At 48.3% G+C, this 26,330-nt stretch overlaps 1 protein-coding gene across 12 annotated transcripts in view; it reads left to right on the top strand.

Moving 5' to 3' along the window:
- Positions 1 to 26,330, top strand: part of UBAP2L (ubiquitin associated protein 2 like) — a 45,771-nt gene that overhangs the window by 6,472 nt on the left and 12,969 nt on the right. For 4 of the 12 annotated variants that reach the window (XM_060269710.1, XM_060269708.1, XM_060269709.1 and 1 more), the window contains exons 2-19: positions 4,335 to 4,458; positions 5,890 to 5,967; positions 6,225 to 6,335; positions 7,393 to 7,561; positions 8,440 to 8,535; positions 9,816 to 9,861; positions 10,055 to 10,167; positions 11,964 to 12,038; positions 14,297 to 14,349; positions 14,452 to 14,537; positions 16,225 to 16,396; positions 16,554 to 16,797; positions 17,417 to 17,694; positions 18,836 to 19,008; positions 20,326 to 20,515; positions 21,844 to 21,898; positions 22,218 to 22,395; positions 22,942 to 23,014. In XM_060269710.1, coding sequence (XP_060125693.1) covers positions 4,375 to 4,458; positions 5,890 to 5,967; positions 6,225 to 6,335; positions 7,393 to 7,561; positions 8,440 to 8,535; positions 9,816 to 9,861; positions 10,055 to 10,167; positions 11,964 to 12,038; positions 14,297 to 14,349; positions 14,452 to 14,537; positions 16,225 to 16,396; positions 16,554 to 16,797; positions 17,417 to 17,694; positions 18,836 to 19,008; positions 20,326 to 20,515; positions 21,844 to 21,898; positions 22,218 to 22,395; positions 22,942 to 23,014 — 2,274 coding nt within the window. In that variant the 5' untranslated portion in view covers positions 4,335 to 4,374. Of the gene's footprint in view, positions 1 to 1,665; positions 4,459 to 5,889; positions 5,968 to 6,224; positions 6,336 to 7,392; positions 7,562 to 8,439; positions 8,536 to 9,815; positions 9,862 to 10,054; positions 10,168 to 11,963; positions 12,039 to 14,296; positions 14,350 to 14,451; positions 14,538 to 16,224; positions 16,397 to 16,553; positions 16,798 to 17,416; positions 17,695 to 18,835; positions 19,009 to 20,325; positions 20,516 to 21,843; positions 21,899 to 22,217; positions 22,396 to 22,941; positions 23,015 to 26,330 lie in introns of those variants that run through there. The other 8 variants (XM_035097752.2, XM_035097750.2, XM_035097749.2 and 5 more) reach the window with 5 other exon arrangements.

Below are 26,330 nucleotides of genomic sequence, written 5' to 3'. Positions count from 1 at the left end.
GGACCAAAAAGGAGTGTAGGGGGAGAGAGCCACCTCAATGTCATCTGAGTATTTTGAAGCTGCGTTATACATAAACTAATTGAAGCTGCATTAATTTGTAGGATTCAGCACAGTAGAATTTGATGAAGGCTGCTGGTTTGGATAACTTTAGAAGGGGATGAGACAGATTGATGGAGGAGGGAGAGGCCTATTAGCCATGATGGCTAATTTGAAATCTGTCTGTCTCTGGATCCCTGTTGCTCTCACTTTTCTGTCCTGTTATTGCGGCTGTCTTGGGACATATCTGTCTGGTTATGTGGAGTAGGCTGCTGGAATGGATGCTAGACATTTGCTGAGATCCATCAGGGCTGCTCTGACTGGCAGCAGCTCCCCAAGGTCTTGGGCAGTGACGTCGTTCCCAACCTTTTTGGAAAGGTCTAAAAATAAAACTCTGTTATGGCATATTGCATGCGGAACAGGTTCATGCTAATTGTTCTTAATGTTCTCCCATCTTTGTTTTTTTTAAAAAGAAAATTCAAGTAAAACAGACTCTGAACTACAAAAGCCAGCTTATTTTAACACAAACCGTGACTACAGGCTGCTGGGCCCAAGAGGTTTGTCTTCAGCAAGGTTTTCGACTTTGTTGAAGCTGTGAGGATTTTTTTGGGGGGGGACTCTGTCCTGAAGCCATCCTGCAGAAATGAGGGTTAAAAGTCTGTGTTCTGTATGCAGAGCTGCTTAGCTCAATGCTGAAAAACAGTTGTTTAGCTGCAGCCTGACCTCACTTCACTGAGCTATGGCCTTTCCCACCAAGCAAGGGAAGTTGCCTTATCTCGAGTCAGACCATTGGTTCATTTAACTCAGAATAGTCTATTCCTGACTGGCAGCAACTCTCCAGGGTTTTGGTCAGGGAGGAGTCTTTACCAAGACATTTTACTGTTCGAGGCAAAGACAGGGTGGTGCGAAACCCTCCCTTTTCCGTGTACAAAACCCACCTGGAGTACCAGCGGAGTCTTTTGTCTGTCTACCACACTTAAGGGCAGCAGGCCTCCAAGGCCTTTCCTGCCTCCTGCCTGACTTCCTCCAGCAGACAAGCTCAGTGCTAGAAATTAGCCAGGCGCCAGGTGCATTTTGCGACTGGCGTGGGTCCAATTGCGACCACATGGAGGTCTCTGGGTGCTGGGTTAGCAACTGACATCTCCATCTGGCTGGCCCCTCCAGTTTTCTTAATCAGAAGAGCTCATTTGTTGCATTTATTTATATCCCACCCTTTTCTCCAAGGAGTCCATGGTTCACCTCCCCCTCCTCAGTTAATCCCTACAACAGCCCTATGAGGTAGGTTAAGAGGTTGCAACTGACTCAAGGTCACCCAGTGAGCTTCATGGCTGAGTGGGGATTGAACCCTGGTCTCCAAAGTACTAGTCCAACACTCTAATAACCACTACACCACACTGGCTGCCTAGAGTCCTTCTGCTACCAGGCAGCTCTATAAATTAAGTAGGTAAATAAATATGGGGAAAGCAAAATGTCACTTACATAAGGACCTGAAATATTTTCCTTGAAGCTTGAATTTGTTTTAAACTGGATTGTTTTATTTGATGTTTTAATGTGTTGTCAAATGTTGCTTTGACTTTTTTCTTTAAGATATAGAACAGTATATAAATGAATAATAATAATAATAATAATAATAACAACAACAAATCTAGACATGCTGTTGTGGTGACTGCAACCTAGGTTTAAGGTGCCATTTGGTCATTAGCTTATATATCTGAGTTTGGTCAGGCTGGCTCTGCTTGCTACCTGGGATCTTTTAAACCTTGTTTGATAGGGACTAAACCTAGGACCTTCTGTGTGTGCGAATCATGTATGTGCTCTGCAGCTTGTCTTGCATCCATGTGGGACAAGCAGGTCATAATGCTTTGTCCTCAGTTGCCTGTGGCTGTAGCCTGTGATAAGAGTGTACAGGCGGCACTGACCCACCAATGGGAGTTTTCATCCCTTGTTCCAGACCACTTTGTAACTTGGTCTGCCACTTCTGTGCTCAGTTGCCCCTAGCGTGCGCCACTAAGGATCCCGAGAGCCACGTGAGCCGCTTGCCCACGACTCCCATCGCTTGGGAATAATTGCTGTATTTTTGTGGTCATTCTGCATGTAGATGCCAGAATTCCCTAAGGAACAGTAGGTAGTTGTTGGAGCAAGCCAGTTCCAAGCATGCCTTCCTTTCTGGTGGCCTCATAGAACATTGTTCTCATATTGGTGTGAGAGAAATTGTTTCCTTCTCTCTTTGTCTTGCTCTTCTGCAATCTCTGTTGGAAGCACAGTCCCCCTATTGCAGGGATGGAAAACCTCAATCCCGGGGCCCTTGGGACTCTTCCCAGACCAGGGGTCAGCAAACTTTTTCAGCAGGGGGCCGGTCCACTGTCCCTCAGACCTTGTGGGGGGCCGGACTATATTTTGGGGGGGGAAATGAACAAATTTCTATACCCCACAAATAACCCAGAGATGGATTTTAAATAAAAGGACACATTCTACTCATGTAGAAACACCAGGCAGGCCCCACAAATAACCCAGAGATGGATTTTAAATAAAAGGACACATTCTACTCATGTAAAAACATGCTGATTCCTGGACCGTCCGCGGGCCGGATTTAGAAGGCGATTGGGCCGCATCCGGCCCCCGGGCCTTAGTTTGGAGACCCTGTCCCAGACCATGCCACTGCTCTGCACCCTATTCAAGGGCTTTTCCCTGGTTGGAATGTACCATTTAACTGTGGCAATGCTTCTTGCCTAGCTGAATATAGAACGGTGTGCAGGAATCTCTGGTTCTTGTGTGGCTGGACTCTCACCTACTATATAACGCATTTGGCCCTCCAGAGGTTGTTAGACTTTGGTTCTCATCAGCCCCGGTCAGCACACCTATGGTTAGGGAATTGTAATTCAGTAGCATCTAGGGGTCAAAACGTCTCCCCATCCCTGATATAATGTTAACAGTTGCATGTGTTGCTCTGCCCATATCTTCCTCTGGCCCTGCACATGTGGCCCCTGGAAGGTTGTCTGTGAGGGAATGTGGCCCTTGAACTGCAAAAGTTTTCTCGCTCTCATCTCTACTGCAAGAAAAAAATATCAATATTCAGTTCTGTTGTTTCTGTTCCCCTGCAATCACCTAGTATAAAATATGGCCATGCTTCAGCCCATGAAGTACCAGGGCCCCTTTACTCTCCCAAGCAGTTTTTTTTGAAACAGGAGGAAGGGGAGACTGATGAAAAACACTGGCCCACCCCCGCCCTCCCACTGGCCACAGTGTCTTGTTAAGTCATGGGGGGGAATTGTCATTTCTAATAGAACCCATCGTTTAGTTGGATTTCTTTGTACAGTATCTGATTTGGTCAGCATTGGCCTCTGTGAATAATAACCTGCTAATGAACTTAGGAAGTCAGGTCATTAGCTCATCCAGATCAGTACTGTCTACACTGACAGGCAGCAGCTTTCCAGGGTTTCTGGCAAGGGAGCCTTTTCCCAGCACAACCTGGAAATGACAGGGATTGAAGCTGGTGCCCCTGAACTATGGTCCTCCTCTCAAACTTAATAGGTGTAGGTTTTATGAAATGTATGCTGTCTCTTGCGTTTGTAGGCGTTCTTGGTTAAATGCATCTGCCAGGATGCAAATTTCCAGAGTGTTTGTGCCACTGTTTTTAGGCAGGGCAGCGCAGATTTATGAGGACCTCCTCTTGCCATTTTATAAAGCATTCTTGTTGAAAGCTAGTGTGGTCTTCGGGCCAGAATCTGAGCCCGGGGACCAAGAAAGACCCTGGTTCAACTCTCACTTCAAACTCTGATCTTGCGAGGACCGACTCCCTGGTGACCAGCTCTGAGGGTTGCAGGATGCAACTCAGCTGGAGAATGTCGCTGCCCTGCTCTGAGATGCCAACTTGTCAAAGTTCCCTTTTCCTTTTCCTTTTTTTTTTTTTTTGCAACACCAACCTGTAACTTTCCATTGGTCATGGAAACTTTCCTTGAGGAGATGGGTTTTTATCAAAGGCTTTTTCACCCAAAGCTGAGAACAAGCTCGGAACTCTCCCCTTTAAGAACTGACGAGTGTCTGAGGGATTTGAGGAGTGGGCTCTGCACCTGGGAGATGCGAGTCCTCATGAGCTGATGGTTTTAAGAAGGCAAATTGTACCGGGAGGTGGGGCAGAACTGGGAGAAGGAATATTTGACCCCTTGACTTAAGGGATCAGCGGTTGGTTCTTCCATGTTAATCACAAAAGGGGATGTGTTGGCAAATTGTGGCTGGGCCATCTGCTTGCCCGTTTCCTTAAAGATAAAAAAACACTTTTTCTTCTCTCCACTCCACAGAGTTCTACCTTGTAAATACTGTTATTTGTATATACTGTAAATGATGACATCGGTGGGCACTAACCGAGCCCGGGGAAGCTGGGAGCAGACGCAGAACCAGGCACAGCACAAACAGAGGCCACAGGTGAGGGCGGAGCAGGGCAGGGTGTCCATGGAAACCAGTTGGCTTTGGGAGGGGAGGAGTCCTCTTGGCTCCCTTACCTTTTCCTTTTTTCCGTTGTGACTAAGAGCACGCTGGCCTAACGTCTTTCCCATGAGACAAAGGAAAACTCCGCGCCCTTTTGGGCTGCTCTTAGCGTGCATGCTTAGGAGCTGAGGCAAAGTTCTGGCTTTGCGGGCAAACACAGGAGGAATCGGAAGGAGAAGCGAAGACTTTTCTTACGCCTTCTACCTTTTTAAAGAGAAAACAGTGTTCAAACTTTCTTGATAAGTGTGGCAGGTGAAAGGACTAATTTCCCGGTCACTGACTGCTGAACCTGTTGGGATATCTGGATAAAACATCTGGTTGCCTGGGCAGTGAAAAGCTTTTGAAACCTCCACCATTTGATAAGCCCAACCAGTTGCCTATATATGCAGGCTGTATCCCTTATCACTTGGTTATATTTTGTATTATTCGTTTTTATTACAGTTTTCCAACGTTTGGGTTTTTTCCAGTTGGGACACAAAGAGGGGAAGAGAGGCTGCAAAAGGGGACAATATCTTATCCTTTTTGTTCCAGAACCTCTGCTTTTCCATGAATCTATTAATCTGCATTCCATGGAAGCACGTTGTGCTATTGATGTGTATGAGAAATAGAAAATTAATAGCAAATTAATAAGAGAGGAGAACATAGAGGAGTTGAGCTCTTATGTTGATACCCGCAACAAGCCTTTATCCTTGTTTAACAGAGATCAGAACAGACGACTAGATGACATGATGAGAGAGAATTTAATTCATCTCATCCCTACTTTAGACTGCACTCTGGATCCTCACCCTTAACTGAGGACTAAAACCTCTCAGTCTTAGTCCCAGTGTGTTAGTCTCAGTGTTAGTCCCAGTGTATTTGTACTCTGCTTCTTAGCCAAAAAGCAGAGCAGCTTGCACAAACCAGTCCCTGCTCCTTGGGTTTACAATCTTAAGACAAGGGTTAGGGAGAGTAGAAGCAAGCTTGGGTGTGAATTCTTAAAGTTACAGTTCTGAATAATGTAGTTATATAGTTGTGTCTATGCAGATTCTGAGTGTCTGTATGAGAAAATTCCTCCCTATCAGCTCTGGAAGCTGAGCAGGTGATAAATGTCTACGCCCGTAGGGCAGGGCTTTGCGCAGCTCTTCCCTCGTAACTTGAAGGTGGGAGCTTTGTGGCTTTGCCCTTCTCCCTCACTGATGTCTGTGGCTGCCTGGCCTTGGAAGCACCCAATTCAGATCTGAGGGCAGAGCGAATGGCAGTGTCCAGCTCATTCTTTACTCAGACAGATTCCCTGCTCCCGGCCAGACACCCCACTTACAGGGCTAACTTGTTGTCTTTCTGCCCTGTTTCATTCTAACGCTTCCACACCTCCGGCCCTTGTCTCCACAGGCCACTGCAGAGCAAATCCGACTTGCACAGATGATATCCGACCACAACGATGCTGACTTTGAGGAGAAAGTGAAACAAGTACGTTTTGGGGGGATGCTGGAGCACACGAGGAGAGGGGAAGACTGTTTCTCCAAGGAGAGTGTGCCTTTTAACTCCTTGCCCTACCAGTTGTCTTTGATGTCTCCTGGGAGAGAGGAACACGATGGACCCACTCATGGTTGCTTTGGATAGCTTGAGGGAGGCACTCGGGTTCAGGGTTTGAAGTCCCGTAACTGGTGACAGGTCCCAGCCAAGTCAACAGATGGCCTTACGCTTTGTTGTTTCTCCCTCGGCAGCTGATCGACATCACGGGCAAGAACCAGGATGAGTGTGTCATCGCCTTGCACGACTGCAATGGGGATGTCAACAGAGCCATCAATGTGCTGTTGGAAGGCAACCCGGACACGGTAAATCTGCGGCTTTGCGGGGCTTGGTTAGCAAGAGTGGAGTTGCGGGCTGCAAAGGCCTTTTTTTATTCTCTGCTGGGCGAAGGGAGTATCGTTGGGGAGGGGAGAAAGGCAGCCCGTATGTAGAACCCATGTCTCGGAAGATGAGGCAGCTCAAGGCATGCCCCGTTCTCCTATCTGTGCTAGACTACAATTCCCATCATCCCTCATGACTGGCTGTGTTGACTGTAGATGATGGGAGTTTGAAAGGAGAGAAAGAGAGAGAGAGGGAGAGAGGGGGACCCAGGAGAAAAGCTGACAGAGCGAAGCAGATCTGCGGAGGGGGAGATGTTGAAAAGTCAGGTCATAGGGCACTATAAAATCCGTGTAGGATAGTGTGGTTTAAATTAAAGTTAAGTGTGGGTCTATGGCGGGGAGGGAGAACAGCAGCCCGAGGGGCTGCATGCCCCACTCCAGGCCTCTCTGCTTAGCCCAGGGGTCAGCAAACATTTTCAGCAGGGGGCCGGTCTACTGTCCTTCAGACCTTTTATCTTCTGGGGGTTTTCCTGTTGTTATTCTGTCTCTCGCAGCTACAAGAAACCTACCATTAAAATTATGGACTCATCATTTTTTCGTCAGAGGGCAAACGGGCAAATTTAGCAGGGGATCAAACACTTTCCCCCTCTCACTGCAGCTCCATGAGTACACAGTTGTCAAGTTGTGAATCATGGGGCTCTTGTGCAGAGGCCAAGAATCCCTGGAAAAAATGCAGGTGAAGGGAATCTTTGGCCCTCTGGCTGTTGCTGAGCTGTAATTGCCGTCATCCTTGACCATTAGCAATGCTAGCTGGGGATGATGGGAGTTGTAGTCCAGCAACATCGAGAGCCAGCTACTCCCCACACCTGGTACACTGTTTTATAGGGGTCAGCAGAAGCATCTCTCCTCTACAGTGCTTTTTGAAAAATAATATGATCAACGTCAGTGAAACCTGTAGAATGTTTCTTGCATGCATCTGTGAAATTGAACATGTGTTACATGGCATGGGGAGTGGGAATAAATCTCACCTCTCCCTTTGCAGCACTCCTGGGAGATGGTTGGGAAGAAGAAGGGGGTTTCAGGACAGAAAGACAGCGGGCAGACGGAACCCAGCGAAGAAAGCAAAGAGAACCGAGAGAGGGAGCGGGACTTCAGCCGGCGACGAGGCGGATTGCCAAGAAGGGGCCGAGGGACGAGCCGCGGAAGAGAGTGTACGAGTCGCGACTTTGTGCGGAATAGCTGCCGGTGTGGGGTGGGGCAACGAGACGAGAGGAAAGGTAGCAGATGATTAAAACCTCACGGCCAGAGATGTGCAGTGTGGGGGCAGTTATGGCTTCCCTGTCTCCCCTGTTGTACCTGGCATTGCCATGTGCGGAGCTTGAAGAATAATCACATTTTGAATTCCTGCTCCACAATTTGTTTTTGTTTTTTAAAATAGTTAGCTCTGCTTGGGAGGCAACAACATGTTTCAAATATCCAGGTGTTTGGGGAAATCGGGATCCTTAGGGTTTTTTGTTTTTTAAAAAATTGAGACCTGTTTATCCAAATGCCATTTCACAAGCCAACTGTGAAGATGTGTTTTGCTTGGGTGTTTGTAGCTTCTTTAAAACAAAAACAACAAGACCACGCAACCCCCTTTACAGCATCTGTTTCGCAACCTATGGATTGTACTTTATTTTCATCTGAAGACCACATATCTCCATTCCTTTAAAAAGCAGATGGTTCATTCCAAAGACCCCCAAGGGAAATTGAGGACGCTGAGTCTGTAAAATTTAGACATGAGCATATTGCAGGGCAGGGCTGGGAAAACGGGAACCAAATGGCGTGGGTTGCTTCTCCTGCAGTAGAGGAAGGGGGTCATGTGTGGATTGTCACCGCTCACCTCTCCCCTGGCAAGAGGTTGAACTTCCCAGAGGGTGCACCTGATGGGCAGGGGAACCCCTTGGCCAATTCAGCTTCTGCCAGCTGCATTGCAGGTCGCTCAAGAATCCTCAATTCATTCAGCACTGCATTCGAGCCTTGCACGCCCCCGCCCCCCCAACGCACTCAACACGCTGGAAACTTACTAGTGCGGTTTTGTGTCTTCTAGTTCGGGGCCAGGAGAATGGACTGGACAGTGGCAAGACAGCCGGCCCCACTGGAAGAGGCACAGAGAGAGGGCGACGAGGCCGCGGGCGAGGCAGAGGTGAGAGAGGGGAGGGAGGTGGCTCACTAACTTGGATTGCTTTTACAAAGAGGACTGGAAATGACCATGGGGGATACCGCTGCCAGTGGCTACTAGGCACGATGGTTGTTTTCTCCCCATACAGTCGAAGGCAGGGTGTCTCTTGATACCAGTTTCTGGGAATCAAGTGTGGAAAGTGAGACTTTCAGGCTTCCCTTACTTAGGTTGTCCGCTTTGAGAACAGGGTGGATCAGATGCACTTTTTGTAAGACCATAAAATCAGGCTAAAACCTAGGTGATTGAGTAGTGTATAGAATTCAGTATGGTGTGGAGGAAGTTGATCTAGAGAAGTTTTCCTCTCTTAACGCTAGAATTCGGGCTCATCAAATGGTCATTGGAAGACTCAGGACAGACAAAGAATAAATAAATCCTGATTGAAAGCGCCTTGCTTTGAATCTATCCCTCCTTCCGTACGGTGGGCTGCATACCAGTAGACCCTTTCTGGCTCCTTCATAGCTATAAAGGGGGGACAGCGTATGCTATAGCAAGTCATGGCATTGTTGGCCAACTCAGTCCTGCAGCTGTGATAGCTGACTGGCCGCCTCCGGTGATCAAACAAACAAGATTCCAAATCCGACCACCTGAAACCGGGCAGGGGAAGCTTTTTCAGCCTGGAAGTTTCACTCCCACATAGGGAACCTTCTGGGGGCCACAGTGCCCCTCAACCCTGGCCTTCTGCCATGCCTGCTGCAGATGGTCAGAGTTGGGAGCCCAATAACTGGAGGGATGCAGGTTCTCCACATCTAGAATATCCCAGGTTCTCCCACCTTCAGTGTGTGATTTGAACTCTGGCACTAGTCCAGCTCTCAGTCTCAACTTGGTACCTAGAAGGTGGGTGGTTGTACCAGTAGGCTCATTTTTGTTTTGCTTTAAAGCAAGGCTGGGGGCCCTCTGTCTCCGCCCCCAAAGTTGTGGGGGGCCTGACTTACATCGTCCCCAACCAATATCAGTGATGGATGGTGGAAGTTGTAGTCCCATCCTTGGTTTAAAGGAGTGAAATTAGTGGGGGAAATAAGAGATGGGTGAACAGATTTCTGATTATGGCCGGGGTGCGGTGCGGTTGGGGAATAAATATCAGCAGAAACATCCCTGTATGGCAAACTTCTTTTTTCATGTTTCCTCCTTTTATGTGGCCACCCTAAAAATCACATAGAAGACTTTTAAAAATCTGGTTTAGTTTACCTAGAGGAGCATCCCGGGTCTGGTAAGGTTTAAAGCTGACTGGTTTTTTGTTGTTGCAGGTGGATCTGGAAGGCGGGGAGGAAGGTTTTCAGCCCAAGGCATGGGGTAAGCTTCGCAGCCTTTGTCTTAACTCTATTCTTGGGCAGGTGGGCAGAGCTAGGGAGTTTATCTGTGACCAGATGACACACACCTATGGCCTGGAGAGGGGGAGGGAAGAGACTAAAGGGTCAAAGCAGGACGGACGTGTCCTTGAGATGTACACTCAGATTGCCCTTTCCTCACCCACCCTGTCTTCCAGAACCTTCAACCCCGCGGACTACGCTGAGCCCACGAGCACGGAAGAAGGCTATGGGAATAGTAACAGCAATACATGGAACAGCACCGGGAGCTTTGAGCCGGACGACGGCACGAGTAAGTGACATGGGCGCTTTGTGCTGCCGCAGCTTGGGACCCGAGTTCAACTCACGTCAGTAAAACGACCAACAAATGGGTTCCCTTCCATACAGATTGCCTTTCTTCAACATAAAGGGTTGCATTTTATCATCAGCCTGTTTTATCGTCAGTATTGTCTGGGCTGGTTGGAAACAGCACTCTGGGCATTGCCGGTGGGCATCTTCCCCAGAGATCCTTTTATGTCAACACTGCTCAAACCTGTAGTCAAACACCAGCAGGGAACCCAATTCCCATCATCCCTAGCTAGTAGGACCAGTGGTCAGGAATGATGGGGATTGTAGCCCAACAACAGCTGGGAACCCAAGTTTGAAAAACACTGTTTTAAATGGAGAGTAGGGGTGGGCGGAGAGAACCACCCTTCCCAGCACCTGCCCTGCCGCTGAATGATGACCCTCCATGCTCCAGTGTGATTAATGCCTTTCCAGTTGCCCCATCATGCCCTTAAACCCAGCCATTTTACTTGAGCTTGATGCTGTAAAAAAAAAAGGCTGGTTTTATTTCAGTTTAAATCTGCTTTGGGTCGCGGTTACAATCCACGTTAAGCATTTCTGATCCGTTTTAGTATTTTTGATTGCAAAACCTGTGGGGAAAGTTGCATTGGAGTTTGAGGTCCTAGAGTCTGTGGCACCCTGCAAACTGCCGGACTCCCAGCTCCCAGCTCCCCTGAGCTTTGGCCACATTGGCCAGGGCTGATGGGAGCTGGGAGACCCAGCATCATCTAAGTGCATTCCATCAGCTACCCCTGGTCTTTAGGGTGTGGTGGTTAACATACACTGGGCAGGGGTGAGTTGGGTCCGCCATCCTATGATTTTAATGAAGGTTTCCCAAAGCTTTTGAGAGGGAAGAGAAATAATCTCCACCCACCGCTCCATTGCACACACTTTTCATCTCCTTCAGCAACAGCATAACTTCAGGAAACTGAAGTGTTGGATGCAGGAAGCTGCCTTGTAATGGCTTAGAAGACCAGCGTTCCCCAAACTTGGGTCTCCAGCTGTTTTTTGGACTGTTAACTCCCATCATCCCTAGCTAGCAGGATCAGTGGTCAGGGATGATGGGAATTGTAGTCCAAAAACAGTTGGGAGACCCAAGCTTGGGATATCCTGGTCCATCTAGCTCAGTACGGTCAACACTGACCGGCAGGCACCTCCCCAGGGTTTCAGGCAAAGGGGGGCCTTTGTGCCAGTCCTATCTGGAAATGCCCTTGGGGATTGAACCTGGGAACTTCTGCATGCAAAGCAAATGCTCCCTGCCTCTGAGCTCTGGCCTTCCTCCATAGAAGGAGACAACACTGTCTCCCTGCTTGGACAAAAAGCACATCCTGCTAACCTGGATGTGCAGTAGAAATGTAGAAGCGGGGAGAGAACTGCAGTGTCTTAACTTTTCTCTTGAAAGTAGATCCCGCCGTTCTTTGTGTGTCCTGAGCTAAGAAAGGGGGACTGTTAAAAGTTGTCTGTGGAAGCGGATGACCCTTTTCACTGGCCCCCAAGGAGGGTTTACTTGTCCACAGTGTTTACAGAACACACTCCTCATTTCATACTCCCATGATTAGTTTGTAGTATTAAGTATAGTTTTATTTAATTTTAACAATATCCACAGGTATGGTGGGCAGCAGAGTAGTATTGGGGTGGGGAAGGGGGTGGCGGCAGCAGCGGCAGAATCGCCTCGCTTTTCTCATTTCTTACAATACAAAACCATTTTCACTGTTTTTACCCCGTTTCTTTTTTTCCTTTTTCTTTTTTTCTGTTTCTTTTCAGGAGTTGATTACATTAGGGGTGAGGGGTCAAATTATCCCCGAAAATTTGACACTGCTCCTGGTACGAGAAATCCAGGTGCACTAATTGCCCGGGATCTCTTTATTTATAAGTTGGAATATATCTGTGGATATGTCATTGTCTTGTTCCTCCCACTCCACAACCCCTGCCCTCCTCCATCTCTCTCCATCTTGGTTTGGTTTCATTTAATGAATATGTGTACGTTCTTGCCTGTGCTTTTACTAACACTGACACCCCACCCCACACCGCATTCCCCACACCGCTTTGTTTTTAAGGGGAGGCGGGGTTTGGGCTTTCATGTGTGTGTTTTTCTTTGTTTGGTGGGGGGGGGATGAGTTTGCTTTCCTGGCTGTTTTGATTGCACCCTTCACTGGCTGTGGCTCCCCTGTTGTGGTTCTTTAAAGCTCTTGCATTATGATTCGAAGGCCAAGCATCCTTGGGACATAAGCTCAGAATGGCCTTGTCAGTTCAGACCAAGGAGTCCATCTATATTCCTGTTTTTTGGGGGGACGGGGACCAGCTAGGTGCCTCTGGTGGGCTCTCACAAGTGGGACTGTAGGTGACAGTCCCCCAGTATCTGGCATTCACAGATACACTGCCTCTAAACACAGATGTTCCATCTAATTGGCCTGTTGAGGAGCCAATGGGGAGGCAATTTCTGCTGCAACGCCTTCCTTCCTAATGGCCTCAAGATCTACAAATGGTTTGTTTGCAGCTCCAACTGGTGGATAGTTAACACTGGTGGGTTCTTACAATCTCCTGGTGGGTTGCTGGCCAGTTGCTGGCAGGCGGCTGATATTTCTTGTGGAGAAAGTTGGGCAAGGCCTTGGTCTGATTCTGTGAGGCCATTTCTTATGTTCTTAAGCAAGAGTGCAGACTTGGGATCACTGAAGACAGGTTAGTTGCGCCTTGACCATGAAGAGATCCTGAGTTAATCCCTTTCTTAAAAACTCATCGATAGCCTGACTTGCGGGTGCAGGATGGGGAAATGGACTACAGAGGGGAGGCAGTCCTGCTACACAAGTTTGGTTTGCTAGCCACCCAGGGACCAAGTGTGTGCAGACTTCTGCAGATTTGGCGAATGCTGACAGGGTGTTGAATCTAGCGAAGGTCTTGTGCGAGTAAACCCGCTCGAGCTTGCCCAGCAGAATTTCTCCTGGCACGCCCCCTCATTCTACTTTTTTTTTGGGGGGGGGAGTTGGGAGAAACTCAAGAGCAGATTGGGGAGGTGGGAGGCAGGACTCACAGCTTGCATCATCTCTGGCCCTTGACCATGCTGCCTGGAGCTGATGGGAGTTCGGAGGCCCCTGGAGGTTACGCACCTGGATTAGACCGAGAGAGAGAAAGTGTGGGACTGATCCAAGGTCTCTCAACTCCCAACTGTAGTGCCTTGCAGGGTTCCCCACCCCCACTCCCAGTTTCAAGTCTTCATGTCTTTCCCCTTGCACTTTTGGCTAATGGCACTATGGGTTTTTAAAAAAACAAAACACACCTTCAGGAGCCAGCAGAGTGTATGCATGTTTTTAAATGCCCACAGTCAATAAATGAAGATTTCAAGGAGCAGGGAAGAAAAAGCAGCTTTTTCTTAACCATTTACCCAACCTTCCTCTTTGAGACGGTAAAAGACCCGCCCTCGCTTTCATAGGGTTGAAAGCAAATTTTTGCAGGGGGAGACACCTCAGCGAGTCTCTTGCAGGATGCCCGAGCATCATATAGTATTGAGTTATTTATGCACTGCTTAGAGACTGTTGTAATTAAGCAGTTTATAAATTGCCTGAATAAATAAATCTGTACGAACACACACGTATGCACAAACGAAACCTTCCCTTCACCAGGTTAGGATCTATGCAAAATGGATTTTGCATGGATCCTAACCTGGTGACGGCGATCTTCTGAAAAAATTGGGCTTTTGCAGTACTTTGGGGAGGGGCAGTGGCAGGAGGAGGAATGGACAGGGCAGAGAGATGCCACATTTGATTGCAAGAGAGCAGTGGAACTGGGCAGGGGGCATGTAGAATTATCAGTAGGGCTGTCCATCACCGCTTTCAGGACAGGGTCAAGGAAGACATCTCTTTCCCCCACAGTGATTCCAAGGTCCAGCCTCTTTGCTTTGGTGTTCAGTGGGTGGGGGAGCTTGCGTGGTGTGCCCATATTTTTCCTCCTCTCCTCTCCACCCCACCCCAAGCTTGTGTCTTGTCTGGGCGAGGGGCACCAACCTGCTTGCAATGCTTCTTCAAAGCTACCCCCTTTGGCTTTTTCCGGGAAGCACCGAGGATCCGCTTGTACCAAACTCCCTCTGTTTTGTTCTTTGCCAGGTGCGTGGAGGACGGCAACGGAGGAATGGGGGACCGAGGACTGGAATGAAGATGTAGGTACACCCCAGCTCTTGCGTAGCTTCCCTTTCTGTGTGCGCTTTGCCTTCTCTAGCTTGGGAGTACCCTAACTTCCTGCCTCTCCTTTCCTTCCCCAGCTTTCAGAGACCAAGATCTTCACTGCCTCCAACGTCTCCTCTGTGCCTCTGCCTGCGGAAAACGTGACCATCACGGCTGGACAGAGGTGGTCCATTTGCGCCTGCCACAATAGCTGGGTTTCAGTTTAGAAATGAGTTTCTTTTTGGGCGGCGGGGCTGGGGGCACAAAGCAGGGGAATAAAGCAAACAACAATTCTCCTATCCAGGATGTGGGGGACAGGCCTGTGGTCTTCCAGATGTTGCTGGACTCTCCAACTCACTTCAGCCCTGGCCAGTATGACCAGAGGTCAGGCAGGGTTGTGTCAGGCCACCCTGGGAAGAATTCAAGAGGCTATTTATGATCCTTCCATCAGCGGAAGCAGTTCTGCTTGCCAGACGGAAGAATTTCACTGCTTTTCTCACCGCCCCATGCACTGTTCTGGGTGTTCTTGCCCCAAATGACTCCTACTGATGGTTGCGGTGCCTCGTACCAATGCAATTCTTGAGTCCTCTCCATCTGGCCTTTGGGACTCTTTCACCACCCCCACCCCACCCCACCCCAAAGATTGCGCAACATAGAGGCACATTCCTCACAAACAGTCCTGCTTTGCACTCTTCTTGGGAGTTTTTTGTCTGGCTGGAATGTGTCCTTGAGCTCTGATAAAGCTTTTTCTTTAAAGGGGTGCATGAGTAAAAGCTAAGGTAAAGGTAAAGGGACCCCTGACCATTAGGTCCAGTCGTGACCGACTCTGGGGTTGCGGTGCTCATCTTTCGCCGAGGGAGAAAAATTCACATTCCTTGATCTGTCCACGTTCGCCTCTGTGCACAAGCAAATCAGATAGAATTGTAGAATTGGGAGGGACCCTGAGGGTCATCAATGCAGGGATCTCAGCTAGATTATACTGGACAGGTGGCCACCCAACCTCTCCTAAAAACCTCCAAGGAAGGAGACTCCGCCACCACCCGAGAGGAGAGCCCATTCCACTGTTGATCAGTTCTTACCATCGGAAAGTTCTTCCTGATGTTTAGTTGGAATCTCCTTTCTTGCAACCTGAATCCATTGCTTCGGGTCCTACCCTCTGGAGCAGGAGAAAACAAGGTTGCTCCATCTTGCATGTGACAGCCCTTGAGATATTTAAAGAGATAGCTATCATATCTCCTCGGTCTCCTCTTGCCTGGGCTAAACATACCCAGTTCCATCAACTGTTCCTCATGAGGCTTGATTTCCAGGCCCTTCGTCATCTCAGTTGCCCTCCTCTGCACACCTTCCGGCGTGTCAACATCCTTCTTAAACTCTGGTGTCCAGAACTGAACACAGAGCCCCAAGTGTGGTCTGACCAAGGCAGAATAGACCAAGGCAGAATATTACCCCCCACCCGATTTGCACACTATACTTTTGTTTATGCTTCCTCAACCTTGGCCCTCCAGATGTTTTTGGCCTACAACTCCCATGATTCTTAGCTAGCAGGACCAGTGGTCAGGGATGATGGGAATTGTAGTCTCAAAACATCTGGAGGGCTGAGGTTGAGGAAGCCTGCTTTTGTTGATGCACCCCAGAATAGCATTGGCTTATTTTGCTGCTCAGTTTGTGGAAACTCAGGTGTCCCCCATCTTACATTTATGCAGCTGGTTCCTCCTGCCTAAGTGCAGAACCTGACATTTGTCCCTATTGAAATTCATTTTGTTAGCTTTTGCCCTGGCAAGGGGCATCCCTTTTGGTGCAGGAACAGTGGTGGGCCGGCCAGGCCACTCGCCCTACGCCATGCTCACGGTGACCTTCTGCCTCCTTCCTAGAATCGACCTTGCTGTGCTGCTAGGAAAGACCCCTTCTTCTCTGGAGAATGAGTCGCCCAACCTGGATTCCTCGCAGGCGCCTGCCCTCAGCCAGCCGCTGGTGTTCAGCAATTCCAAGCAGGCTCCTATATCCCAGCCGAGTTCGGGGAACACCTTCCCGCACCATGGCATGGTAAGGAAAAGGACAAGCCTCTGAACCCCCGCAGTCGTGCACGTCTTGTATTTAGAAAAATCCAGACTCCTGGTCCCCATCTGTGGCTGCTGTGTGTTTGCCCAGCCAAAGTCGCCATCCGCCTGCTTCAGCCGGCCTTCCCTTCCTGCCGTTTCAGGTCGGCATGCTGGGGAAGGGGTTCAGTGACGTCGGCGAGGCCAAAAGCGGCAGTGGTGGCGGAGGCACCGCAGTCGCCGCCTCCGCTGCCACCACCACCACCGGTTCGCAGTTCCTGGAGCAGTTCAAGACCGCCCAGGCGTTGGCTCAGCTGGCAGCTCAGCATCCTCAGCCATCCGGGAGCAGCAGCGCGACCACGTCCTGGGACAGCAGCACCACGAGCCACTCGTCTCTCGTGCAGTACGGTAAGGCGGACAGTGGAGGCTGGAGGGGCCTTGCGAATGGCGAGAGTGTTGGAATGCGCAATTCACTGTTACAGCCTGGCAAGGCTACGCCGGATGCCCCCAAATTCTGAACCCTAACCCCAACCCTAAATCAACATGGGTTTAGTGGTCAGATTTGTACCATTGACGCAGAGCTTTATTTTCTCACTGATTTTTAAATCCTGATTTAAATCCACACATCCCTCCTGCCTTAAGGTGGGTTGCATACCAGTAGACCCTTTCTGGCTCCCTCATAGCTATAAAGGGGGGACAGCGTATGCTACAGCAAGTCTTGGCGTCATCGGCAAATTCAGTCCTGCATCTGTGATAGCTGACTGGCCGCCTGTGGTGATCAAACAAACAAGGTTTATATTCCAAATCCCGCTGCTTCTAAAACCAGGGTTGGGGAAACTTTTCAGCCTGGGGGCTGCATGCCCTCATAGGGAACCATCTGGGGCCACGTGCTAATAATAGGTGCAGCCAGAGGTTGGTGTGGGTGGGGCAAAGGTCATAGGTTAATACACAGGTGCGTTGTAAGGAGGAGGAACTAGGAGTTGCCTGTCTGGGGCTTGACCACCCTCCTTCCCTCTCCGGCATGCAGATTTGAAGAACCCGTCGGAATCCGCTGTGCACAGCCCGTTTGCCAAGCGCCAGGCCTTCCCGCCCACCTCTGCCATGATGGAAGTGTTCCTGCAGGATAAGCAGCCTGTGGTGACATCGTCCGTCACAGCCCCGCCGCCTCCCTCGTCCCCCCTGGCCAGCAAAACCAACCCCGTCCCCCAGATGTCTCCGGGCTCCTCAGACAACCAGTCCTCCAGCCCCCAGCCAGCCCAGCAGAAGATGAAGCAGCAGAAGAAGAAAGCGTCCTTGACATCAAAGGTACACAGGAATTTCCCATCCTGCACGGCGTGGGGCTTAGGCTTGAGGCAGCCCCACAAAGGGCCCAATGAACTTGGCAGGTGAGCGGGAAGGGGCCCATAGCTCAGGAGTGGAGTGTCAGAGGCTATTCTAATTAGCTGGGTGGACCCAGGGGTCTGAATCTGTAGATGGCTTTGGCCCAGTGTACCTGAAGGAGCATCTCCACTCCATCATTCAGCCCAGACACTGAGGTCTAGCTTCAAGCGCCTTCTGGCGGTTCCCGCACTGTGAGAAGCGAAGCTACAGGGAACCAGGCAGAGGGCCTTGTCGGTAGTGGCACCTGCCCTGTGGAATGCCCTCCCGTCAGATGTCAAGGAAATAAACAACTACCTGACTTTTATAAGACATCTGAAGACAGCCCTGTTTAGTTTTTAATGTTTGATGTTTCATTATGTTTTTAATATTCTGTTGGGAGCCGCCCAGGGTAGCTGGGGAATAAATAAATGATGATGATGATGATGACTCAAATATATTGTACTGGGGAAGGGTGGAATCTCAGTTGTAGAGCAGCTGCTTTGTGTGTACAAGGTCTCCAATTCAATCCCCAGCATCTGCATGAGACTCTTAATTTTAAATTTCCTACATTGTAGGGGATTGGACTAGATGACTCTCGGGGTCCCTTCCAGCTCCGTGATTCTGTTGTTCAAGACCTCGCGTCTGACGGGTGGGGGAAATGCACCATCTGCCATCTTTGAAAGGAAGGAGAAAAATGGGCAGTGGTGAAAATCATTAGATTATTTGTTATTTTATTGATTAGATGTGTTTACCACCCTATCCCCGTGTATCTCAGGGTGACTCAATATGATTAGATTAGGAGGATGCAATTGAATGAAAGCCCTAATATATCCGTGGGAAAATGGGGTAGTTTTCATAGCTGCCAAGTTTTCCCTTTTCTTGTGAGGAAGCCTATTCAGCATAAGGGAATTTCCCTTAAAAAAAAGGAGAACTTGTCAGCTATGGTAGTTTTTTCCTTGATATACTGTATATACTATAGCTTTGGCAGTCACCGCTCTTAAGGGTTTGCCAGTTTGAGAGCGGGAACGCCGCTTTCAGGTTCTATGTGCCGCCGCGGCAGCTCACCAGGCCACCCCTCCTTCCTCAGATTCCCGCTCTGGCAGTGGAGATGCCCGGCTCTGCGGATATCTCAGGGCTCAACTTGCAGTTCGGGGCGTTGCAGTTCGGTTCAGAGCCTGTCCTCTCGGAGTATGACTCTGCCCCCGTGACAAGCGCCTCCGTCAGCCAGCCTCCGAGCAGCCTGTACACGAGTACTGCAAGGTGAGATGAGCCTGTTGCCACTGTATTTGGGGGAAGGGTCTTCGCTTCAGCGGGAGACAGCTTCGCAAGCAGAAGGTCCCAGGCACAGTCCTCAGTGGCGTATCTGTGTTGGGCTGCAAAAAGACCCTTTTAGTGGGGTAAGAGAGCTGAAAATAGTGCCAGTAAATTTCACATCTGGCAACCAATGAACCCCTTTGGTTTCAGATAGTACGTAGGTAAAGGTAAAGGGACCCCTGACCGTTAGGTTCAGTCGCGGACAACTCTGGGGTTGCGGCGCTCATCTTGCTTTGCTGGCCGAGGGAGCTGGTGTACAGCTTCTGGGTCATGTGGCCAGCATGACTAAGCCATTTGTGGCAAACCAGAGCAACACACAGAAACACCGTCTGCCTTCCCACCGGAGCAGTACCTATTTATCTACTTGCACTTTGACGTGCTTTCGAACTGCTAGGTTGGCAGGAGCAGGGATTGAGCAACAGGAGCTCACTCTGTCGTGGGGATTCAAACCGCCGACCTCCTGATCAGCAAGCCCTAGGCTCAGTGGTTTAGACCACAGCGCCACCTGCGTCCACAATAGATGGGTACATGGGTAGATGAGTCTAAAAAACCCAGGACACACATTTTCATGGCCCTCTAGCATCTGTGGTGGCTCATTTACCAGGAGCAATGTGTTTAGTGTTAACTCTGGCAGTGTGAACTCGATTCTGACCAAACTAAGCCTCCTGGTGTATGTTTTGCTCTAGGACATGGGGTCAGCAAACCTTTCCAACAGGGGGCCAGTCCACTGTCACTCAAACCTTGTGGGGGGCCAGACTATATTTTGAAGAAGAAGAAAAAAACCCCACCGACTCCCCCTACCTTCTCCACAGCACCGGATGAGCCCCGGTTGCTGCTTACTTGTGCCTTGTGAGCAGCAGGGGCGGAGGGACGATGAGCAGCGCGAAAAGGCTGGCTCTGGAGAGGGGCTGCTTAAAATGGTGCTCAGCCAACCGTGGCTCAACAAAGCCCAGCCCCCTTCCTCCTCTAGGCAGGGCGGGGAGAAGCCAGGAGGAGGGAGCGAGGAGGCACCGTGGCGGTGTGGGGGGGGGGAATGGCGCAGCCCGAATGATCAGAATCCCCACACCAATCCACGCTGCGATTCCCAGACCGTCCGCGGGCTGGATCCAGAAGGTAATTGGGCCGGATCTGGCCCCTGGGCCTTTGTTTGCCGACCCATGCTCTAGGAGGCTTAGTTAGGTAGAAGCCACCTCTTGCAAGCCATGGGCAGGAGCCCATTGGCAGTTTGCATGCTTAAATCTCCTGACCCTTCTTCACCTGCAGTGAGTCTCTGTCCACGATTTCGTCCAATAAGAGCCAGGAGCCGGGTTACCAGAGCGGCACCATGCCTACAGCAACATATACCTCCCAGAACAGCGCTCAGGGACCACTGTACGAGCAGAGATCCACTCAGACCCGGCGGTACCCAAACTCCATTTCCTCCTCGCCCCAAAAAGACTTGACCCAGGCCAAGGTAAGCTTTGTTCCTGAGTGCCTAGTGTTGAGCGGGTGTGGGTCGCATGTCCCCATCCTTCTTGGGATTGGCATGTCCCCATCAGAGAATGGGATTGATTGACTTATGTGTTGCATTAGAAGACCATGTGCTCTGTTAAGATGGGGCCTTATTAACAACATGACAGCGACTCCCGCGTTCTGTCTTCTCAGGGGCATCTGGCTGACGTTTGTTGGCAAGAGGATGCTGGACCAGAAGGGCTCTCCTTCAGGGGAAGGAGGAAAGCCCAGTCCACGGCTGACAGAAAACTGCAGTCCTCCCAGACGTTGCTGGGGCTACAACTCCCATCAGGATTGACAGTCAAGGATGATGGGAGTTGTAGTCCAAGCAACATCTGGAGGGCTGCAGCTTCTCCACCCCTGGCCTAGAAAGAATATGGGGAATAGGGGCTGCTGTTGGGTCTCGCATTCAAAGCATCCAGTGACTTCATAGCTTGACCACTGTCTATGTTGAGCATCACTACTAGAAACGTACAGTGGTACCTCGACTTACGAACGACTCGACAACCGAATTTTTCAACTTACGAATGGGGGTAATTTTTCAACTTACGAATGTCTCGACATCCGGAAAAAAAAACCCGACGGTTTTAGATAGGGATTTTTCGACTTACGAATTTTTTAATAGGGTTGCTTCGACTTATGAATTTTTCCGTTTTCAGTGCATTCCTATGGGAACTCGTGTTTCCAATGGCGTTTTTCGACTTACGAATTTTTCGACTTACGAATTTAATCCGTTACGAAGGCACCTTCATAAGTTGAGGCACCACTGTATAACGGGTCCTAGTCTTTTAAAGTAAGGAGGTGTCTGAGAGCAGGGTACTTGGCTGGGGTGGGCGGATCTCATTTTAGTCCAGGAGCCCAGTGAGGTCACCATGGGGGTGGATTCCCTTTTATGGGGCAATCTGCTACCCTCTCCTGTACATTGCGCTTTCGTAGTTGAAGGCAGATTCATCTCTACCGTTACCTGGAAGTTGTGAGGGCGACAGACTGTCAAGTTGTGTGCCTGGGAAGGAAACTCTTCCACCATGGGAACCTTTTTGGAGGGAGTCTTGTCCTCTGCTAGAACCTCCTCTCTGGCATCCTTACATTCGTCCTCTCCAGTTAATCTGTTTCTAAGTGTTTCTAATCTTTCTGAAATTTCGGTTTGTACTAAGGAAGGTAATGTCCAAAAACTACTTTTGAGAGCGTTTTCTTCTGGAGAGATTATTCTTCTTAGGTTCTTGATCTGTGCACCTAATGTCTGTACAGACGGCAGCTGACTCCTCTTCCCCTCTCTCTTTCTCTTCTTAGAACGGCTTCAGCTCGGTGCCGCCCACGCAGCTGCAGACCACGCAGACAGCCGAAGGTCAGTGCCGCTCCAGCATGCCTGTGGTCGGGGAGGGGGAAGAAACGAGAGCTGCGCTCGCAAAGAATTAGTGCAGCAAGCAGTGTTGGCGAACCTGCTGCACACTGCTCCTGCTTGCAGGCGCCCCCTAGCAGACATCCGGTTGGCGCCTTTGAGAACAGGGCGCTGGGCTGGACTTTACATGTATCGTATCTTGGCGTTTTGCCCTTTTAACGTTGCTTTCTATGCTGCTTCAAATTTTGCAAGGGGAAGTGAGGGAAGAAGTCTTGCTTGGGTGATCTGCCCCTTAACTCTGTTTTCTCTCCTTTTTTTCTTCCAGGTTCCGCAGGCCCCGCTGTGAAATCGGACTCCCCCTCTGCCCCCAGCATCGCGACCCCTCTCAACGACACACTGTCTGCAGCATCCTTGCTTACCACGGCCCCCCAGCACTCTTCAGTGCTCAGTAGCCTGAACCACACGGAGGAGCTCCCCAGCACGGCCACCACGCAACACAGCAGGTAGCAGCAGGGTGGCCTCAGAACTGACCCCAATCCCCGCCCCCCCCCAAATAGTGTGCTTTCCTTTGAAGTTTAGTCACCTGGTGCCATGGCAAATGTCGGGGGTGGGGGTGAGGAGATGAATATCTTCTGTTCCCCACCCCTGGAATTTGATAGGCCTCGGGCCCAACGGCCGGACTCTGCCTAAGGCAGCTTTCTAAAGCTCAGTCATGAGGGCTAGCAACCTCCTTTTGCAGTAAAGTTGAGGATCTGTATTTTGCACCTAAGAGAACAACCATTGCATTGCCTGGCGTGTGTTCAGTTCTATTCCATTTTTCTGTCGATTTGATTTAAAAACAAGCTACAGAAATGAAGTAAACTGCCCCCAGATCTTTGGATGAAGGGCGGCATATAAATTTAATTGATTTTTTAAAAAAATAAAAAATACCAGTGGAATAGCGCCAAGGCCTCTGTAAAGGTCAAGTTAAATGGAAAAGGTCAGGCACAGGGCATTGCCAGCCATTTGGCTGTGGGTTGACCGGCATTCCCTTCCCTCTCTCCCCACAGCACGTTACCCACCCCTCAGAACAGCCTCTCCTCATCAACTTCTGCTGGCCGCACGTCAACTTCCACTCTCTTGGTGAGTAGAGGGAATGAGAGGGGAGAAAAATGTTTTGGTGCCAGAGGTGCCTAATAGTAGCCTTGGAGTGCAGGTTCGTGTCTGTCTTCCCAAGACCCAACAGCAATCTGTTTCCAGGTACCCTTGTCTGGGTCATGCATGGTATTGCTTCTGCTTTGGCTGCGCCCTCTTTAAGGAGAAGAGCACATTTATGCACACAGGAGAGTTCCGTTGGTTGAATTTACCGTATGTGAGGTTTTACTAGAATCCCTCTCTGCTTTCCAAGAGGGAGTTGTTGTGCCTCCCATCAAAAGAGGCATCATGCATCTGAATATCAGTTCCTGGGAACCGTGTGTGAGCAGAGTGGGCCTCCCATTGGCGCAACTGCTTGGCTACTCTGAGAACAGGATGCTGGACTAGATGGGCCATGGGCCTGATCCTGCAGGATTCTTCTTATTCTGCTGTTGGTTAGATTATGTCCCAGTGTAGATTACAACAAAACAATACCTTTTAAAGCAAAGTAAGCCAACCAAAGTCATCAGGTAACTTGACAGTTTTTAAGTGGGTCACAAAACGTGATTCTGAGCTAGGGTAAAAAGGTGTGGCTTCAGCATATGACTGAGGCTAAATAATGATGCTAGATAAACCTCAGGAAAGTAGGCCCAGGGAGTTGCACTGCTTGCCATGTGGCAGACAGAATTGCCTAGGGAAGATTAGTGGTTATATTCCCCAATTGTCCTTTGGCCCCCAGAAATATATGTAGCGGAACTCAGCTCTTGTTTCTCTCTGCCCCCCCTCCCAATTCAGTAAATTATTATTATTATTATTATTATTATTATTATTATTATTATTATTATTATTTGCACCCTGCCCATCCGGCTGGGTCTCCCCAGCCACTCTGGGCGGCTTCCAGCAAAGATCAAAATACAATAAAGAGTCACAGATTAAAAACTTCCCTAAACAGGGCTGCCTTCAGTATGAGCCCTGTGTGATGTATATGGACTACATGCTTGGGGGAGAATGAATATTTTGTTTTCCCCCTCCATATTGTCCTCCCTAACATACTAGCCTTATGTGTCTATGGGGCGTTTTGCGTGGAGGAGGAAATGGGCCATTCCATGAAAAATGAGCCTGATAAGAAAAAAATTATTTTTAAAATATACTTATTTTATTTATAGTTTCATTAACTAAACATATTAAAGTTCAATATTCCAAAGAAAAAAAGAATTTGAAATTATTTTTTTCATGAGAAATTTGAACTTGAAGTTTCAGTATCACTTTTCTGATTGTGTAGCTTAATTTTGTTCATTTAGGTTGGCATTATTTTTTAAAGATAAACAAAAATTTTGGTTGTCATTGTTGGTATATTATTAAAGTGAAGAACTTTGTCTACACATTGGACTTGAAAAATATTAATTGGGTAAGTTATTTCTATTTTTTTTATTGAATGGGATGCTGTTTCAGTGTCCCACCCGTGACAGCAAAAGGTACAAAAGTTTATTTTGTGATAAAACTAATTTATAGGCTATGTTTGTTTTATTGTGGGAGTATGTATTAGAGTATAACACACCTATCAATAAAAATGCAGTTAATTAATGTAAACATGAAATTTTAATAATTATTTTTCTGTCCCACCCGTGACAGTTTTCAACTTGTTTTATTAGGTTGCTAACTGTTGTAGCTTGAGTTGGTGATTTCAGCAAGTGATTTCAGCTCTCTGCAGACAGGAGACAGATTCCTCATGTAACAATTCTTTATTCTGGCAAACAAGGCTGAGGGACTGAGGAGAGGGGAACTAGCTAGAAAGGGATACATTTTGGAGGGAACAATCTCAAGCAATCACAAAGCTGCCTTTTGGTGGAAACCAATAAGACTAAGGAGCCAAATGCAGCTGCTTGAATGAACCAATAGTAGCTGTTCCTTCTGGAACATAAAGGCAGTTACCGTTACTTTACCCTAATGTGAATACATACAGTAATACAGATAATATAACCTTTGAATCAATACACAAAATGGGAAAGACTACATCTGCAGAACGTATGAGAAAGCTGCGTGAAAAACTAAAACAAGATAAAAACAAATGTGAAAGCTTCAGAGAAAAGGAGAGGATCAGAGATAAGAAGAGGCGAGAAAAGATGAAGTTGGTAAAGAATTTGTCTGCAAAATCACTTATGGAATACAGACGGAAAGAAACTGAGCGCAAAAGAAAGTACAGACAAAAGGTAAAAGAAAAAGAATCTAGGCCAATTGGCGACACTACTATTCCAGAGATTGGGTCATTTAAATGTCCACAATCTCTTGGAAAGGCTGTTACCAAAGTTAAAAGAGTGTTGCCATTAAGTCCACGGAAAAGAATAGCCGTGTTACGAAAGCTTGTGTATGAGAGTTCACCTCAAGCGCCAAAAACACTATTTGATAAAAGCCCTAAACAGAACACCAAAAGTTCTATTATTACACAAGATAATATCTCAAAGGTCCATGAGTTTTATAATTCAGATGATATTATCAGGCAGGCACCAGAAATTAAGGATGTCAAATCTATTAAAGATCTAACAAGTGGAAAAAGAATCAAAATCCAAAAGCGGCATATGAATATGACAGTCCAAGAGGCCTATGCCTTATTTAAGATTGATAACCCAAGAGTTGAAATCAGCAAATCAAAATTTTATGAACTGAGGCCTAAAAATATTGACTTAGCTTCTCAAATGCCACACAATGTTTGCGTTTGCAAATACCACGCTAATTTCAATTTCCTAATTGAAGCCATAAGTAGGAAATACATTTTTTCCCCTTCCACACATTCTGATTTTTTGAGCCTTCCTTGTTGTGATTTGGAAAATGGAAAATGCATGAATGGTGAATGCAAAAAGTGTGTACTTAATTTGCACACCCTAATTGATGAAGACTTAAACATGTCGTCTGAGATTTTCTGGAAGCAATGGAAAGATGACTGTTCTAGCCGGCCTAAGGTTTTTGAAGCCAAAGGAACCATAGAAGAAGCTGTCAATGAGCTACAAAATCAATTTAGTAAATTTAAGAAGCACTTCTTTGTAAAGCGATTACAAGCTAAAGCTTTCAAAAATATGAAGTTTGTCCTTTTAACACCTACTGATATCAGTGCAAATATGGCGATGCTAGATGAGCGCTGGACTTTGGTGAGGAAGATTCCAAACGTGCAGTCCAACCATTTTTTAAAGCTAAAGACAAAAGAAGTTTAGTTTATGGACCTTCTTTTCAAAAGTCCACCCACGTAGTCTTCACAGAACTGTTCCAAGTTAAAAGTTTCTGATGTTTACAGAGATTCTGATAGTGAGACAGAAAAACAAGATGGTGTAGC

The sequence above is a fragment of the Zootoca vivipara genome, chromosome 17 (assembly GCF_963506605.1).
Source record: "Zootoca vivipara chromosome 17, rZooViv1.1, whole genome shotgun sequence".
Classification (NCBI taxonomy): Eukaryota; Metazoa; Chordata; class Lepidosauria; order Squamata; family Lacertidae; genus Zootoca; species Zootoca vivipara.
The sequence above is the reverse complement of the archived record's forward strand: the minus strand, read 5'-3'. Positions and strand labels throughout refer to the sequence as shown.